General features: G+C 33.3%; 1 protein-coding gene across 5 annotated transcripts in view; it reads left to right on the plus strand.

Annotated features, from left to right (window-relative positions):
- Window positions 1-1,019: 1,019 nt before the first annotated feature.
- Window positions 1,020-18,133, plus strand: part of Pdp1 (PAR bZIP family member Pdp1) — a 42,980-nt gene continuing 25,866 nt past the window's right edge. The window contains exons 1-2 of one of the 5 annotated variants that reach the window (XM_088029638.1): window positions 1,020-1,286; window positions 1,396-1,505. In XM_088029638.1, the coding sequence (XP_087885764.1) occupies window positions 1,282-1,286; window positions 1,396-1,505 (115 nt within the window). In that variant the 5' untranslated portion in view covers window positions 1,020-1,281. Of the gene's footprint in view, window positions 1,287-1,395; window positions 1,506-13,154; window positions 13,462-15,546; window positions 15,829-18,133 lie in introns of those variants that run through there. The other 4 variants (XM_088029636.1, XM_088029635.1, XM_088029637.1 and 1 more) reach the window with 4 other exon arrangements.

An 18,133-nucleotide genomic window follows, 5' to 3' on the forward strand; every position in this document is an offset into this window, starting at 1 on the left:
TCTGATGTCCAGGGGCAACTTATTAAAAACTAGGAAAATCACTTAATTGGAGACTAATTATATCATCAAAATAAGAAATTGTTGACTGGGTTCGAACTTTTCCGCCACTGATAATTTTATCTCATTTATTTATTGGCACATATGCGAAAAGAAAATAATTGATTGGTTGAACTTTTTTTATGTCTAGTAATAATAAAGTATAAACATTTCTAAACTTGAATGCTTTTCGGTCGATTAAACAAACTGAAAAAGTTACCTTGTATGAAAAGGACATCTAGATTAGGTTCAGTAAAACGTGCTTCCGGAAAATTTTTAGGATGTACCTTTTACGTTTAAATGCGATGCTTTAGCAGCATTTCTTATCAATTTGCATATCAAATGTAACTGTCAAAATAAAATTTTATGAATGTAAGGGGTGAATGTGGTAAATCATGCATTTAAGCATAATAAATCAATTTTGAAAGGTTTCATAATTCCATTAAAAATTCCGTTGTGGAATAAGATAACATTAGGCAAATCTAGGATATTGATGTAATCATGCAATAGTCGAAGATGACTAACTTAATAAGCGTGGAAATTTTTGCCAGCGCAGCTGTTAAATGGCGAAGAATTTCATTTAGTGAACACTTCAAAATAATAGGAACATTATAGTTTATTGTTCAAATTTTATAAAATAGAATTAATGAAAACATAAATTTTCAACATGCTCTTGAATATTCAATCATAAAGAATAACAGAATTTCTCGAGAAAGATAAACACGGATTAGACTGAATTCGTGAACAGACTTCAAAAGCGCTTGTTGTTGCTTTTGTGCAAAAAATATCTATCTTCGAAAGCTTCTTTACTGCTTTCTCCTTTGGGGACTTTAAAAGAGATTTTTCGAGTTTTACTACTGTTGTGAATCCTTTGAGAGTCCAGGCGCTTCGGGTGTATTGCTGATTGCCTAATCTGTGAAAAACTCCGGTTGCTGTTTATCAGCTGTCTGTCGGTAGGTGGGTTGCAGCAGTCCGGGCGCAAGCGCCGTCAGCAGTAAAAATGTCAGATATGCTCGCAGGGACACGAAGATTGGTTATGTTGTAATGTATTACAGCATCGTTTAATTGCCGGCTATCATGTGTAATTTTCTATCAGCATTATCAGCATCGTTATCAACCTTGGACTGTAACCCGGAGCGGCGGTAGCAAGTCGACGCGCCAGAGTGCAGTAATGTCGCGTCGTGGAGCGAACTATTTTAGTACGAATTGATTGCGGTGGTCCGCTGGCCGAACCTCGTGTTATTTATGCAGTAAGTCCGCTTCTAGTGCGGTCGTCGATTTTTTTATGATCTAGTGTCGAGTGGTGTTCACACCACTCAAAAAAGCCGCCAAAATTCCGCGCTCAATTTATAATTTCAGTGACAGTGACAGTGAGATGAGCTACAAGGACCGCGGCTCACCTAACTTACTCGAAAGCGGTCTAAAATCCCTTCTTGGACACCCCGGACACAACTATCCCCTAATTAACGGTGAGTTATGGCATGTCCTTCGCGAATGCGCGGTGTTCCTGCGATCGCTCCTGCCAGCTCCGGTCGGAGCCGCAAAAAACAGCTTCTGCAGGAATTACTCGCTTCCCATCTCTCACCATTCACTTTTCATTGACAAATTCGAGCTTTTCCCAGCCTTTTAAGCAACATGGTAGCCGCATATTATCTTCGTTTCCTAAATATTTGTAGTCACATGTTTCTTCCTGCGGTGCGCATGCGTACGGCATCGCATTACTGGCATTACTGCCTTAAGAATTGTTAATAAGTAGTACGAGCCGTCAAATTGACTTGTTAAAATAAATAGCACTAACGACTTCTCTCGTGTTTGAACTATTTTAAAACTGAGCACATGAACATGTTATTTTTACTGTTCTTGACGTCCAAATTTTTATCAGTGGCCTTGTGCGGTCCCTTCCTAAATTTCATTATTACTAATTGCAATTTATGATCATTGCATTTTATACGCGATGCATTAAAAGACTTCCTTCATTTATTATAAGTGTACGCTCGCTTTTTACATTAAGCGTTTCCTGTACTTTACGATGAAATGGATCATTTTTTGACAAAATAAATTACAAATTTAAAAACCACCAAATTTTATAAACATTTCGTATCTAAAAACATATTACTCAGAATAGAGGGGTAGGTATTTGACATTTACTTTTGATTGCAGTATTGTTATTTGCCAAAAATTCAACCTGTTATTCGGTGTGTCATCGAAATCCAAAAATAAGCATGTAATCGAACAAAAATTACAATAAAAGATTAGCAGCAACCTTTTATAATAACTTTTTAATTCAATATTGTACAGTAAACTTTTAGTGGTTCCGTTTTACACCACTTCATGGGATCGTAAGTGTTTTATGTAAAAAAAATGTTAAAGTAATTATTATGGTATTTATAGATATCATTTTAACGGCTTCAATTGTGTAGTGGTTTTAATGAGCCATTATTTTTATGAACTTACATGAAGGAACAAATTTCGTTACTATAAAGCGAGTTATAGCTTTTGGTAAAACAACATAGTTAGTGAAGTGTCCTAACATCGATTTAGTACTGACCAAAAATACTTCCTCAAAGTTAAATAAATTGGCAAGACTACTGCAGCGTTGCAGAACTGTTACATTGTAAAAAACAAAATATAACAACTAATAGCAATTTGACTAAAATCGCACAAATGCAAACTGTTTTTTTAACAAAATTAAAGCGATAAAATGTGGTCGTGGAGTGTAAAATTCGAACTTCTAAAATATCAGGACGATCTTAAGATAGTAACACTTTAAAATCTCTGATGTATTATCAAGACTTTTTCTGCGTAAGTAACAACGACAATTTTATCAAGTGATTACATTCATGGAAGTTATCTCCACACAAAATACTGTAAGCTACATATTAAATTGCGAAATCCATCGAATTTTCACATCTTCTCATGCATTTAGCATTCAAAAATCATACTCTTAGCTTGGCTCTCCTCAAACCACAGAATAAAACGAATATTATGTCAAAAGATAAGCTGACAAGTGTTTGTTTGTCGTTTAACACATACTGTAAAAGTAAATAAGTAAACTGAAATACGTCATCATCCTCGACAACACTGTTTAATATGTCATTTAGTCTGTAATTTAATACTATTATTACCGAAGAAATAGGTTCTGTGGATATTTTGAAGAAATTACCAGTTTGCTTTCCGCATTGTAATTTTGTTCAAAATGCAGGATATCATCTTTTTTTGCGGATTTTTATTTTTCGCACGCAACCGGTCAGCTCGTCAGAACAATTTTTTCAAAGATTTTCAAAGTTAGGGGCGAGTTTGAAATTCAAGAAATGATAGCTTCTCGGAGAATTGTAACATTAGTTAATTTTTATGTTTATTGAGATAATTAATGAAGCCTTGACAATTTCCAGCATTCATTTATTTGATATTACGCCTGGGGTCTGAAATATGAATATCACATCTTTTAGTCACGCTTTTTTTGCAGTCGTTTTAATCGAGGGGACTCCGATGTGTGAGTGCTTTTCACTTATGATAATGGCAGAACTTTGGACTTAAGTGTGTACTATACTCAGGTTATCAAACCGACCAAGGTTTATCGGTCATCCAAAATTTTATAATTATAAGTAGTTCTGCTCGTGATATAATTATAAAAAGTTGCTATTATTAGTAAACATGTTTATAAGGTGGTTTAAAGACAGAAATACAATTTTCACAATTGTGAAAATCTGTTTAAAGATAGTAATTAGTGTCATCTTATCGTGATAAGACGATAACATGCTCTACATTGATACATGTATCTACTAATGTCTAGTCTTTAGTTCAATTCTCGATTTTATTTCAGCAACTTTTTGTTAACATATAAATAGCATCCTTTTGAACCCGGCAATACATGGAAAATTTTCTGAAAACTATTTATAAAATTGTCGATTTTCTTCATGTCAATAAATTGGTCTGACTGATAACATAGTAACCCGAAGTGGATATTAGATCCATGTGTCTGATTTCTTCTTGATTTGCTTGTTTACTTCATTTGTGCTGCTTCCATAAATATAGTCTTCAAAAATCAATCGTTTCTTTTATTACCATTCAGAAATTAAAAAGTGAATATAAATAAAACAAAGATAAACATTAGTTTAGTATTTCAGGAACGCCCACGTGTATATTTTAAAATCTGTGTTTTCTGTAGTTTTCGCAGTCAGCTGACTATTATTAGGATAGTACTGGACTACCGTCACGTGAAAATTCTTGACTCGATGCCAAGGATATTACCGATAACATACTATTATAACATATTGCTCTCAATGAACTTCTGCACTTCTACATTTCTGCGCTCACCATGCGGAAGATTGTGATGCATTTCTTCCTGTTCTTTTAGTGGAGCTGTTGCACCGCATGTTGCACATTGTGCTAATCTATACTTACCATTAAAGGTGCAGTTACATTACAAAACAAAGATATGCATGCGTTTCACATAATATTCCTAGATAACTCACCTAGTCAAAATACATAGATTAATTTATAATCTTTAAGCTGTTTTAATTGCACCTCGAATAATATTTGTGTTTTAATTGCATTTTTTTGTCTGGTTGATACTGATAATGGAGTAAGGTTGAATCTTCATTAGGTCACGAAGGTTTCTTTCCTTGCAATGTCACTCATCAGTGAGCAAAAATAACAATTCGGACAAATTAATGTCAGTGTATTGTTTACTATTTTGTGATAATTTCGACCATAAATTTCATCTAAATTGAGTTGGAAGCGCTAAGTACTTAACAGTGAGTGTAGTTATCGTTATTTATGTTTATTAAAAAAATTAATGTCACAAGTTCAACATTTTTGGGTCAAATTAATATAATTAATTAATTTCTAACTGCATATTGTGATTCGTTTGGTGACATATGTGAGGAGGTTTATGACACGTGTTTTTTAGAAAATGGGTATTCTTGAAGACATTTTAGATTAGATAAGTTGTTATCAATTTGCCGTTACAGAGGGGTATTTCAATAGCAAACAGTTTGTGCTTTTTGAATTCTGACCATCAGGTGCGAATACGTGATATTTTTTTTACCGAGATGTGCCAATCATTCATCACAAATTTATTATCATCGCCAATTCGTGAACACTCGCATCTCAAAATCGTTAAACGAAAAAAAAATCGATCATGTCAAATTACTGATATTTTTTTTATTGTAACTCCACTTCTTTGAACGGGCAATAGTTCAGGAATATTTTGACGGGTTGATTTTTTATACTATTTGTCCTGAATATGATTAAATGCTGTAGTCAGGGGGCGTAATCTCATATCTAATTTTTCGACGTAAAACTTGTGAAACTAGTATTTTAACACTGTTTATTTTGGTAGAAATTCCTTCTGTGACAGATCTGTGGACCATGTCATGTCAAATTGTAGTTAAATTTATTACCGACAATTATCCAACACATGCACTTTAATTTAAATTTATCACAGGCAATTTGACATGGTTCGGGGATCTTCATTGGTATTTCTAGCAGAAAACAATATTGGATATTATCGACAAGAAAATTGGGCTCACATTAAAAAAGTTTTAAAACAGAGACCGCGACATTGCTTGAGTAATGGATGTTTTGAATCAGAGAATAAGAAATGGATTAAAACAGTTGTAACATTGTTACATTGTTTTATAGTATTTGGCGTAAATAATTTAAACTGCTGATCCAATAAGTTATGGATGGAAGAAATTATAGATAATAATTATTAACAATTAATTATCTGATTATGATGGCAAGTCAGGTTCCTTATTTTATTTTCTCATTCATTTATTTTACCATCAAGTTGCATCAAGTCAGCTAATAACCACAATTTCTTGCAGTCTTCCTTAAATCATTAAAACTGAGCATCTTTCTTAAGAAATGAAAAAACACATAGTTTGATGTATGACATGGAATACTATTAATTTACAAATCATGAAGAAATAAAGTCGTTTGTGGAAATAGAAAGGCAAAATTTATTCATCGTGTACAGAGCGAGATAATCATCATTAACCCACGGATTTCTAACATTTTTAAAGCCTTCAAACTGGAAAGCTTCCACAATGTTTAAACAAAAAATCAATATTAGTTTTATAAGTAAACCGTTTTGCTTGGTTAATTAAATTTACGAAAAATTTTTTGTCAATCTTTTATGATACAGCACCAGTAAGTAGGTACCTATAACCTTGATTTACTAAATGAAATGACATTGTGAAATATCTGAATTTCATTGAAGGTAAAGAGGGCTAACAATTTATTATTTTGCTTTTCTTACATTCAACATTCGATAAAATATGTAGAAAAAATCAATTTGGTTAGTTTGTTGAAACTGCATTTTATTTATTATCATTATTTGTTCTTTTGATAGAAAAGTTGTAATTTGTGTTACTTCTTAGCCTACATGTTTTATCGTTAAGTTAGTCATGTTCATGAGGTAATAAATTATTATCAATTGTATGTAAATATGGAAATGGATGGACAGTGAAACACGATATGTCATGTAAAAATCGAACCGCTTCAATCGACATGGAAAATTACCTTAATTGGTTTGTTCATTGTATTTAAGTATTTACTTAATGCTCTGATTTCTAAAGGCTTCTACTTTTATAATTACATGTTCCTCGGGCACACTTCATCTGATACATAAAGTTATTGAATTTTAACTTCAGTGGTCTCATTAATAAATTAGTTGGGTGTAAAATTATGGTATCTCATAATTAATAAATCGCTGGGGGGTCCACATATCTAAATTGATTTCTTCTACAGACTTTTGACTTTCACACTCATAAACTTCGTCTTAGAACGTGGGATAAAAAATGGGTTTCTTTTTACTGCCAAGATCATACGTACAGGCCGAACTTGAAGTCAAATTAATCATTATTCTATTGCAGAGCTAATGATTTCTAATGATTTATCTAAAACAGGTAGTAGTAGTAGCAAACTTTCACCAATTTTCAAGCTTTCCATGATGTTTTTCAGACTTACTTTGGTATTTATTTTCAGATTTAAGACTTTACTGCCTGGATCAAATTATTTTGCTCATTTTATGGAACTGGATAAACATAGTAGTAAAACCATGTGTCACAATTCAGTTCAGGTTTAAAAAAATGTAGTACATTTGGAGAATCCGTTCATTCACCTTCTAAACTTTTATTTTTGGAACTTTTTGCGCTGTACATTAGGAAACATCATAATTTCTAGCACTTCTCTGAAAATATCCATTGTTGATAAGCTGATCAAAATGGCCGCCTTTTCACCGTAACTCGCAATTTTCTTTACTCATTTTTCCACCTAAAAATGTAAAAAGTCGTTTAGATCACAAGTTTCACAATTCAAAAAGAACCACAAAATTTTGCTGCCACTTCGACTGTCTTTGACTAGCGCATATCTCAAAAATTTTCGCACTAAAGCACAGTGTTGAACTGGTGGCAACGTGAAAGTGTTTGCAGAACGTTGTAGATGCCGCTCAACAATCACATGACTATTGCATATGTGCATGCATGAAGTGCATTAACGGATGCACTGCGCTTGCCGTCTACTGAACCACCTTCTGCTATCCTGGTAAGTTGGATGCAGTTGTCGCAGTGACGTCACAAAATGCAACTGCAGTCTGGCACTGGCAGTCGCTCCGCTGAGCTACGGTGCTCAAAATAACATAATCTGCTGCTGTTAATGCAAGACGTCTCGGTATGCACTTTGGTGTATTCGGACGATATACTTTGTAGTTTTATTTGACATATTGACAGAGCAGAGTTGTGAAAAACTGATTTTTTGCTGAATGACTCAGAAATGACCATGCCAATGAAATTAAATTTGGCAGCGGCACAGAAGAATATTCGTAAAGGACATTTACTCAAAAAATACTCAACTTGCGTCTTTCGTGTCCTATAAATTTTCTGTGCTATTTGTTCTAACGTAACTTGTACTGAAACTTCCAAATGTTGAACCGAATAAAATATTGTTGTAGAGGAATGCGTGTTTGTTTTCAAAAATGAAGCAATTTGTCATGGTTTTTATCCTAGGAAATGTTTAGTGTGGACGATTTATTGTTGTTTAGCGCTATTTTTAATTGTTGGTAAGGACTGGACAAGATACGTCTAAGCAGGCTTATGAGTTCCTGACATTTTGCATTTGTTGGAATTGCAAACCGCGAAATACTTTACATTTAAATGTTCCAAAGAAACTTTCGGTAGGAAAATTTCCAACATTGATATTAATCTGGGAATATAAAATAAGAAAGTCGTCGCGGAAATTTAGGATAATATGAATAAACAGCTTCTTTATTTTTCTATTGTTGGATGTTAGATATTTAGAACTTTTTGCATTCAATTTGTGACGACTCATATGTAGATTTTGTTAACAACAAATAATAACTTACAACAAAATATTACAATTGTAGCTAAACAATGTTTAATTATAATTACACACCCGCAACGTAAAAGTTTACGACGTCTTGTAAATTACATCTGTGTATTTAACACATCTATTTTTTTGTCCTTATTTCACTTTCTATAGACCAGATTGAATAGAAATAAAACAACCGTCTTGTTTGTTTAACACAAGCACCAAAACAAATTTTTAATCATTCATAAATTAGCCACGTTGCTTAATATTAGTTTGCAAAATTTCAAAAAAATGATTTACAAGAAGTAGGACGCCAAATTTATGATGTCGAAAACGAGAACTCATTATACAAAATGTTTATTTTAATGTATTAAAAATAACCCGACGACATGTACAATAATCAATTTATGGATTCTGACAGGACTATCAGCTAGTGCGCAATTAATCAAAATTTTGCATACATAATTGCTTGTTAAATATCGGAGCGAATTGAAGCTACCAGACGGAATTGTAATTAGCTGCACTTGTTATTACAACGTTTCCGTGAACAAAAAATGTGCAAGCCTTTAAAGCGTAGGAAAATTTTATTGACTTATTAGCCCACACAGCCAAACAATGGAATTTGACGCGTGTGGTTAAACGTTTTATCAGTTTTAAAGATAAAAACTAGACGCTGCAACATTAAGCTGAAGCTTCCTCTATCGTTCAATCCTGTTGTGTTGATTTGAAGGAATTCATTTTAAAAAATTCGATAGTTGTAAAATCTAGTATTAAAAAACGGTGAGATAAAGAAGATGAGGCTAGTTGATCAGTGGAAGCATAAACTGGGCTTAACTAATTAATTTTAAGAGATAAATTTGGTCCTAAATTCGATTGAAGGTATAGCGCGCACCGGCTCTAAGAAGTTTTGGTTTTATTTTTGAATATGATCAATAAAAATTAATATAAATATGTAATTGTTATTATTGTTTTCGAAATTAGGTGTAATTAATTAATCAATAAATTGTCAATCTTACATTTTCATTTTTTATTAATTATGCTCACATGGAAAATATCAAAATTAAACAATCAGATTATGATAATACATTGACGCCTTCAAAACTTATACATTTTTCCATACGCATCTGTTGTTAGAGTTGCCTACGTCTAACAGATTTTTGCAGTAAACTTCCAAGAAATTCTTCTGTAAATTAGAACAAAATCATTGTTTTTCTCCACCGATCCGAAAGAAAAAAATTAACGAAGTTTCCAGAAAACAGATTTTTTTTTTTTAAACTGCACAAGTCCAACTTCTATGTTGTTGTCATAGTTACCTGGCAAGCGTTGCACCTTAGTCCACGTGAGTTTAGTAAACACGATGTCGAACATGTGACCATTGATCTTTCACCATAAACGTAGCAAGTATTTTTAATTTACATTGATTTTAATCAGGTAGACTAACTGAAGGAATTGGGTTACTGATGGGGGTGAATTTGATACAATTTTCTTTGGTTTTACGCGTTTTTTTAATTTACCAGTTTGTTAACGATTTCATTTTCTGTGCCTTGGAGCTCGGAGAAACTGGACGCATCTATGTTTACACATGCGGAACGGAAATTTTCTTTGTTTTTCAAAGTTTGTCACTGAGAGAAAATCTATCTCAAAATGTTGACGTGCTTTTATGGAAATAATAGTGTAAATAGCATAGCTTTGAGCAGCAAATAAATTGTCGACTATTGTTGTAAGACACGTTGAGACCGCCCACATTTCCGAAGTCTGCTTTTAAATAAATTATCACAATTTTAAGGTTCCTTGATTCCGTTACTTTCACTTCCCCGTTATAATATTATTTATTACAAATTTATGTTGATTTATCAGACTGTTACGTTTCAATTTTTGGTGGTGCGATTTACTCGTCCCCACTTCACGAAATTTTAGGTAATTAAGACACACTCGCCTTCCAAACCTGCGCTTCGAAATAGAAAGTGCGTTTAAAATTTAGTAATTTAATTATACGTTCAGTGGAACCGCACAATTTTTAAAAACAGACGATTTTTCACGTTATCGGTGTTCATCTGAAGCTTAGAAAAGTCTTTCTCTTTATATTAACACTTAATTAACAGTCAAATGGATGCGCTTTATGTGAATATTTTTGGTGAAAATGGATCTCCATTCGAGTGAGGATGTTGACAAGGAAGTGACATTAGAGCTTTTAATTCGTTGGTTTAAACAATGTCTCCAAGTTTTGCATTGTGTTGAATCTAAAAGAACATGTGTCTAAATGTCAAAATTTCAAGCTTTCTATGAAAGTGTATTTTTAAAAGCATGTTCTGTACGTGGTTGGTTCGAGTCTACCTTTTCAGCAGACGCCTACGTAGCGGAAACTTTCACTTTTATTGTCAGAAAGAAATGCTGAATATATGTATATGTAGGAATTAATTGTTGTAAAAATGAACTTGTTCTATCTTAACGAGCGCAAAAAAGTAGAGCATTTACTCGACTGTTGTATTTAATGCAAAGTTATGCACGAATAATTATTGTAATCATTATTATTAATCCTTTTCGAATAAAGTATGTAAAGCGCAAGTGTGACATATCAGAAAAAAATAGCCATTGGCACCTGTTCTGTTTTATCAAGAAACAGTGGGAGACAAAGACACTTGTACTGCTGATGTAATTAATTGCTGGTTTAATATTTCTTTATCTGACATGATCTTTCTTGCGTTTTTCTGTAGATATCTATAGTGCATACATAAAGTTAAGAATGTCAGAAAAAATGAAATGTTGAAAGTTCAGGGCAGGTGGTTTTGGGAACTGCAGGATATTTATTTTTGACGAAATTGAAAAAGAAACACTTTTATTATGAGTTATTCAAATGTTTTCCTGGTAAAGAATATGTTATGGAGAAAAGTGAATTAGAATGTGTGAATCAGTTTTCACATGTTAGTTGTCTAATCTCGTGGGACTGTTGCATATGTTGCAGAATATGAATGAGGTGTAAGAGAAAATTTGCGCCGCTCCACAATTCAATCGGTCTCTATTTTTCCGAATTGAACAAACACTAGTTCATTATTCCGAATGTATACCTTTCCGAAACGCATTAAACTTTTCAAGGTGAATTCTTCACTAAAATATCCGTACTTTAAAGTCTTCCTATCTTTACACGTGACATGTTTTCGTTACATCAAACGCTGGCAATGTATTAAAGAGTGCATTAATCTTGTAAATTTTGTATGCAGCGTCCACAATACCATTAGTATAGAATAGACATGAATGCATTTGTAAATATTAAATATAGAAGCAAGAACTTTCCGCAGCTAGCGACTTCAGCGGACACGGGTCCGGGCACGTTGCAAGCTGCGTGAATCGAACGTCCACGTGTGATCTGGTGTGTTTGCACCCCCAGCCTCTTCTCACCTGGAGGCATGTCTTTGTATTCAGTGCCTGCTGATAAGCCTGCAATTTCGGTAGTGTTTTCACGAGTAATTTTTTGTGCTACAAGTTTCGACAAAAATCGTTTGTGAAATTTTTTTTAAGCAAACGGGGTTGTAACATCCTAAATTTTCTTTGTTTTTCAATCGGTCATTGGTTCCATTTGCTTAATAGTTTTTGTTTTTTCATAGTTTTCATACTTACCTTGTATCAACTATGGTTAAGGAAAATATAAGTTGGGGATGGAAATGTTCATGAAGTTTCTACTTTATCTATGTCGGTTTTAAATTCCATTATGACAAAAATGGGTATATGTGGCTGTAAAGTAATTAACTGGTGGGCAGAGTCATCAGGTTTTTGAATACTAATCTGATTTAAATGGAAAATGATAGAGGGTAGTGAATAGAATTACATTAAAAAATCAGTAACAATCTGGAAATGTCATTTCTAAAAATTCCTGTTCTTTTGAAAAAAATTATAATAAAGTGGTAATGAATGTTATGTTTTATAGATCGCGTGACGACCACATTGTTATATTTATGTTGATAGAAAACCAGTTGTAAGATAAAGTAAGTAGTTTGTATTTTTTCAAAAGTAGGAAGGTACGTATTTATTAGGAGTAATTTTTTATTAAGTGTGGCGATACATAAGTTTTTACATTTTTTAGACCATTTGTTGGATCCAATTCTAATTTATGTTAAATTAGAGGAGTAGATCATAGAAATAGTTGGAAATTTACTACTCTTACTAGTTTTGAAACATGCCACTGTGAATACATATTTCGAGGAGTGATGAAAATTTTACCAAAAAAATCAAGAAATTCTCCAAAAACTGAACAATGTTGAAAACTTGTAAAATGAAAAATTTGGAAATTCATAATCCTTAATTGAATATTTTAGGTTTAATTTCGTCTTTTTCGTCCCGTGGGCATCACTAGCTTATACATATTTCCATTTTTAAAGAATCATATTATTTATGTTTATTTCCACCATCCCATCCATCTCTTTGAAAAAAATGTTGTCTAGTTAATTTCGAGGTTGCCCATTGAAGTCACAATTCATCATTAAACAACCACAACCATAAACTTAAAAACTTGCTTCAAAGGCGAAATCAAAGTTAATTAAATGTCTGCCAACATTTTTTCAACAAAGGCTTATTAGTTTATTCGTTTGAGGCACTATCTCTTTATTAACTCCAGTAGGAGGTAGAACGCCCTAGATCGAGTAAATTAAAGTAGCTCAAGACGATTGGTAACATAAAATTCATCTTTCTTGAAGTGACAAAAGAAAGAAGATATTCCATAATTGAAATTATTAAATGTGGAAATTTTTCTTTTTCTTCTTAATCTAACAACAGTTTCTGTCTTCCTCTAGAACCTAACCGTGTGAGTTAGTCATCAAACCCGCCGGTTACTTTCCCCGGAAAAACATTTGCAATTTCGTGACTTACTGACGATTTTGAACATTGCTTCGAAAATTTCGCATTTAGTTTGGCCTCGGGATAGTTATGGATACATTACAATGAGCGCACCTCCTAACGACTACCAAAGTCGACCACAATACTATGAAGATTCCGGAGCACCGTACTCTGGATGGAATCAAACAAGACAGTGGGTACCTTCTTACTACACTAACCCAGGAAGTCATTCTCCTGGTTCGACACGACCTCCTTATTGCCAAGGTATTATTGATGTCTCTTCAATCAAAAAAAAAAAAAAAACTGGAGCTCGCATGCGTTCCGAAATTAATTTCAGTTTATTTCTGTGACGTTTTAATGGCTTTATACGAGTACATACTCAATAATGCATATTTTTAGCTGTCATTATTGTTGTTATCCATCTCTGACTGGTGGACATTAAAAATTATAAAGCCCACTGTGACTTATAGTAAATAATGGATTGTTACATATTTATAAAACTGTTGTTAGGCGATTTTTATTCTGACCGTGCAGGTGACCTTGCAAGCAGCCATCTCAAACACGTTTCAAAGACGTGTGTAGTATCATCTTCTGTTTTATCACGATTGCGAAGTTTATAGTATTGAGATCATTGCTTCACTTTTTAATAATTCATAAGCCTATAACACTGAAATTTTCTTAACGGAAAGCAGCGCGCGCTTTATGGTAATCAAGCCGCATTTTACAAAGATAATTTCATTTTCCTAATAGATTCATCATCATAGTTTCCCTTGTGAGGACCCTATCATGGCTATTTCTTTCAGTTCAATCTGCTTTATGAACCACTCATAATATTAAATTTTTTGTTGGCTACCTATTCGATAAATTGTTTTGAACTCACAAGGGGACACTCTAGTTTATTATATCGGAGAACATGCAACAGTTTTTTGGATCCGTCCAAATTTCATTATTTTTCTTAACAATGGGTTAATAATGATTATTTATTTTTTCGATTTACTTATTCATGTTTAATGGTTTTAAAATGGATTGACCTTGAGTATTTCCCCGAAGACTATTAAAATAACAAAGTAGATGTTCGAATCTGATCAGATATCTCCTTTGTTACTGGGCATAGGAAGAGAAATTGTCTCCATAATGATTTAAGAATTTTTTAAGATTTCTGATTAATTTATGTTAAGTCAGCTGTCGTTTGCGTTTTTGTCTTCGGAGGAATTTTAATTATTTTAGTGGGATCCGACTTTTGAGCTAATTGGATGTAAACACCTACTATGCACTTTCATATTTTATTTGATAAAATTTTAGATAAATCGGACAACGTGCGAAGACCACCCAAGTTAAACATGATACATTTATCTATTATAAATGCTAGATTTTTGTTTTAATTACATATTTAAATGTGGAAAAATTAAAGATTTCCCAATTTGGCGTTTTTTATTTGTATCAATTTTATTCATACTCAGCTTACAAGTGGTAAAAATACATAATTTTATACTTAGCTTTAAAAAATTGTATTTTCTGCTGTTGAAAATTTCGTAGGAGCAGTGTCATACAAAAGACGGAATTGACATTTTTACATTGAATTAAAAAAAAATGTAATGTAATTTTTTAGTACCTACCTAGGGTAGGACTATTAGATTAATGAATCGAAATAGAAGTTTAAACTTAGTACTAGTCTTTGTAAATTCATTGTATAGACTACTGTCACGAGTTTCTAAAATTCAAAGGCCATAACTCACAGAATTCGTGGTCCTTATAACGAATCACGACTTCTTATAAACTTCGCCAAGTGACTTTCTTATTATTTTCACTTTTTGTTTGACTCTGCTAATCGACAAAAAGCAGGTTCAGTAAGCGGTGATCTGCGTTGTACTTTTCAGACAAAATAAAATGATGTCACTTAAAAAAATATTCATTGAAGTGTTCAAATAAGGAGTGTTTGTTTTCCGTGAAATTCGTTGATGGGTTAGTAAGCACATTACGAAAAATCGGAACGAAAAGTAATTTTTCTTAATGAGGTCTTATGTAATCTTACATGGATTAATTAAGGCCTGAGAACGAGATTCGGTAAATTCGGACAAAGTGAAAGTGCTCCTCCGGTCCTCGAACGTCCCGGAAACAATCGCCAAAAGCGAGTCTATGAGAATCGCCGGCGCTTCTTCGCGTCATCTTGCAGTTCTGCAACAATCGTCGAATTAATCAGAGTGATAACGGCGTAACGGGAAGCCAAACAGAGAAAGAACAACAACAAACAATTGCAGAGAGTGCCGGTAGTTTCCGGCATTTGCGAAACTGAGAGTGTCCCCCACCCGCACCGACCGCCCATTCACTCAGCACGGACTCTGCAGGCCCTGCTTCATGTCCAGTTGCTCTTCCGGCTCGTAGAAGAGCGCTCAGCTTAGTGTTACGGTAGTGCCGGACTGCAGTTAGCATGTTATAACATGAGTTTTGTGGTACCGGTGAAGGAAGCACAAAGAATGGAGTACCAGTTGCCGCCGCCGCCATCTGCTCCCGGAGTTGGACCTCACCAAGTGCCCGTAGGTGTCATGCAGGGCACGCTCACCCACGTTCAGGCCCAGGACGACCGGTGGACACAGTACCAACAATTGTGGAGGCAGCATGTTTATATGAACGGTACGACGTTAGACGAGTTCCTCTTGAACATCCATGGATTACGCGGTTATCTTATCGACAGTTTTTTGAAATTTTTTGGAATTGCCATTAACGTGCTTTTTGTCCTGCGATAACGAAGAGTCGCAACACCACCTGTTGATTAACGGAGCGCTACTTGTTGGCGTCTCGGTGGATTTTAAGCGGATTTTTAACTGCATAGGAGTTTTTTAAATGACAGTGAAATGAAGTGTAAAGACAATTTCTGTTAATGTTCTGATGGTACTAACTCGAAAGCTGATCATTTTTTTCTGATTATTTCACCGTCTTTTATTTTGTAAGGCGTGATTTTCTAATTTTGATTTCACTGTCATTAAATTGCTTACAATTGTGCTAACTCACTAGTTTCGGTTTGACCATAGATACCAAAAAATGCAATTGCCAATTCCGATTCATTCTTCCAATTGAAACAGAACCTTCCTTAACCGGTAATCTAAAAGAGTTCTGATTTTAACTCGTTTTACTGGATAAAGGGACTTTTTAGAAAGTATGTGGTGAAATTTACATCAAAAGTGATATACCGGACATGTAAAAATACACATTACGCCATACAAGGTGTAATTGGAATAGTTTTGGAAGCAAAAATTGTAGAAAATGTCTTAATTCGTCAGACCCACTGGATTTTCCAGAAATAATAATTGAATTACATCTCGTAGAGATTTTCTTTTTGTTCAAATGAAGCTACACTTTTTAGCCAGAATTTCGCCTTACACTCGATGTGAAATGTGAAATTAAACTCAACTCACTCCTAATTAATTACTACATAATTAATTGGGTATTTTTACAGACGAGACACTTTCATGTTACACCTAGTTATCGAACACCACCTTATAATATGCCCACCATCTCAAGTCTTTCCTTACATTTTATTTCATTGGAGAATCATCAATCTTATCGGTGATTTTATGTTTTGACTGCTTGTACATAATTTATTAAACACATCACCATCAAGAGTTATTTCAATGTACGTATTAAAAAGGTTTTTGCCAAAATATTGTGATGTCATCTTGTAAGAACACTGAAATTTTTTGTTAAATCATCATTTGTGACTAAGACTGTGTCTGATGTTCAAGTCCATTAATAATAATTTGTCGTTTCAAAAAAAAAGTGCAAATCTTATCCGATTTAATGATTTGAATGGGTAGGTAAATGGAGAATTATTCTCCCATGTCTTTATAAAAACATTAATTTTCATTCAAGATAAACATTGGTATTGTAGCCATGCAATGTGTCAATTGCCATGGCCTTCGTTGCCGGGTTTTTACTTTGGTGGGCAAAAAATAGGAACATATGTGGCTTTAGCGCTTAAAGCATGAACTGAAGAGGATCATATGCGAAACGCTGAAGAGGAAGTAGTGTATACATTTTGAATTACTTTTCTTGTAGGCAATTAAATTACAACTGTACATTTTCTTCTTCTAATGGAAACTGCAGTTTTCAATTTTTGGGGGACAAATAAATGCAGAGGTTTGAAAAGAATTAATTACAAACTAAATAAGCGACTTTTTATTGTGGAAATCCTATTTTATTATTTTCGCGCACGTCTATTATCTTTATGTAAACGATTTTTTTATTACCTACTAACTATTGAAAGGTGCCTTTTAAAGATTTATGTTTAGTATGTGTTTATGATATAGGTCTTCTTCAAGTGTCCTTTAACATAAAAAGTGATAAGATAGGTAGCAGTTCAGAGAAATATGATTTTTTTTAAAGTCAAAACTCGGTTGTGATGATACGGAATCACCCTGAGCTTCGTCTTTATGGTTTAAACAAATTAAAATCATGTACCCGTAGAATGTTAAAAAATATGTGAAATTTTAAGGATTTAGATTCTTTAATTTATGTTATCTAATATATTACGTATTTTATTTTTTAGTTCTTCATAGTTGATAAGTTTAATGGTAACCTTAACTTGCTTGTAAAATCACAATTATTGTCTGGGGCAGTAAAAGTTTAACACCCAATCATAAAATAATATGATCTGATTTAAGAATAGAGAAATGAGTTCAAATATTATTTTACTCTGGTCGTATTTTTATTTATTCATCTATTTGTAATGATCATTCTTGACACCGCAAACAACAAGTTAAATTTTGCCACGTTTTTAATTCATTTTATTTTTATTTGGGTTAATTGTTATTTAATGTTAATAATAATGATCCGTGCTAAGTTAATCTGCGGTCCAAAGAAGTGACATATCAAAAGTTATTGAGTAGCTCGAGTAAAAACCAGAAATAAAAAACAGTGCAACTTCATAATTATTTAATCT

Source organism: Gnatocerus cornutus, chromosome 2, assembly GCF_029298725.1.
Source record: "Gnatocerus cornutus isolate USDA-ARS CGAHR chromosome 2, icGnaCorn1.1, whole genome shotgun sequence".
In the NCBI taxonomy this organism is placed as follows: Eukaryota; Metazoa; Arthropoda; class Insecta; order Coleoptera; family Tenebrionidae; genus Gnatocerus; species Gnatocerus cornutus.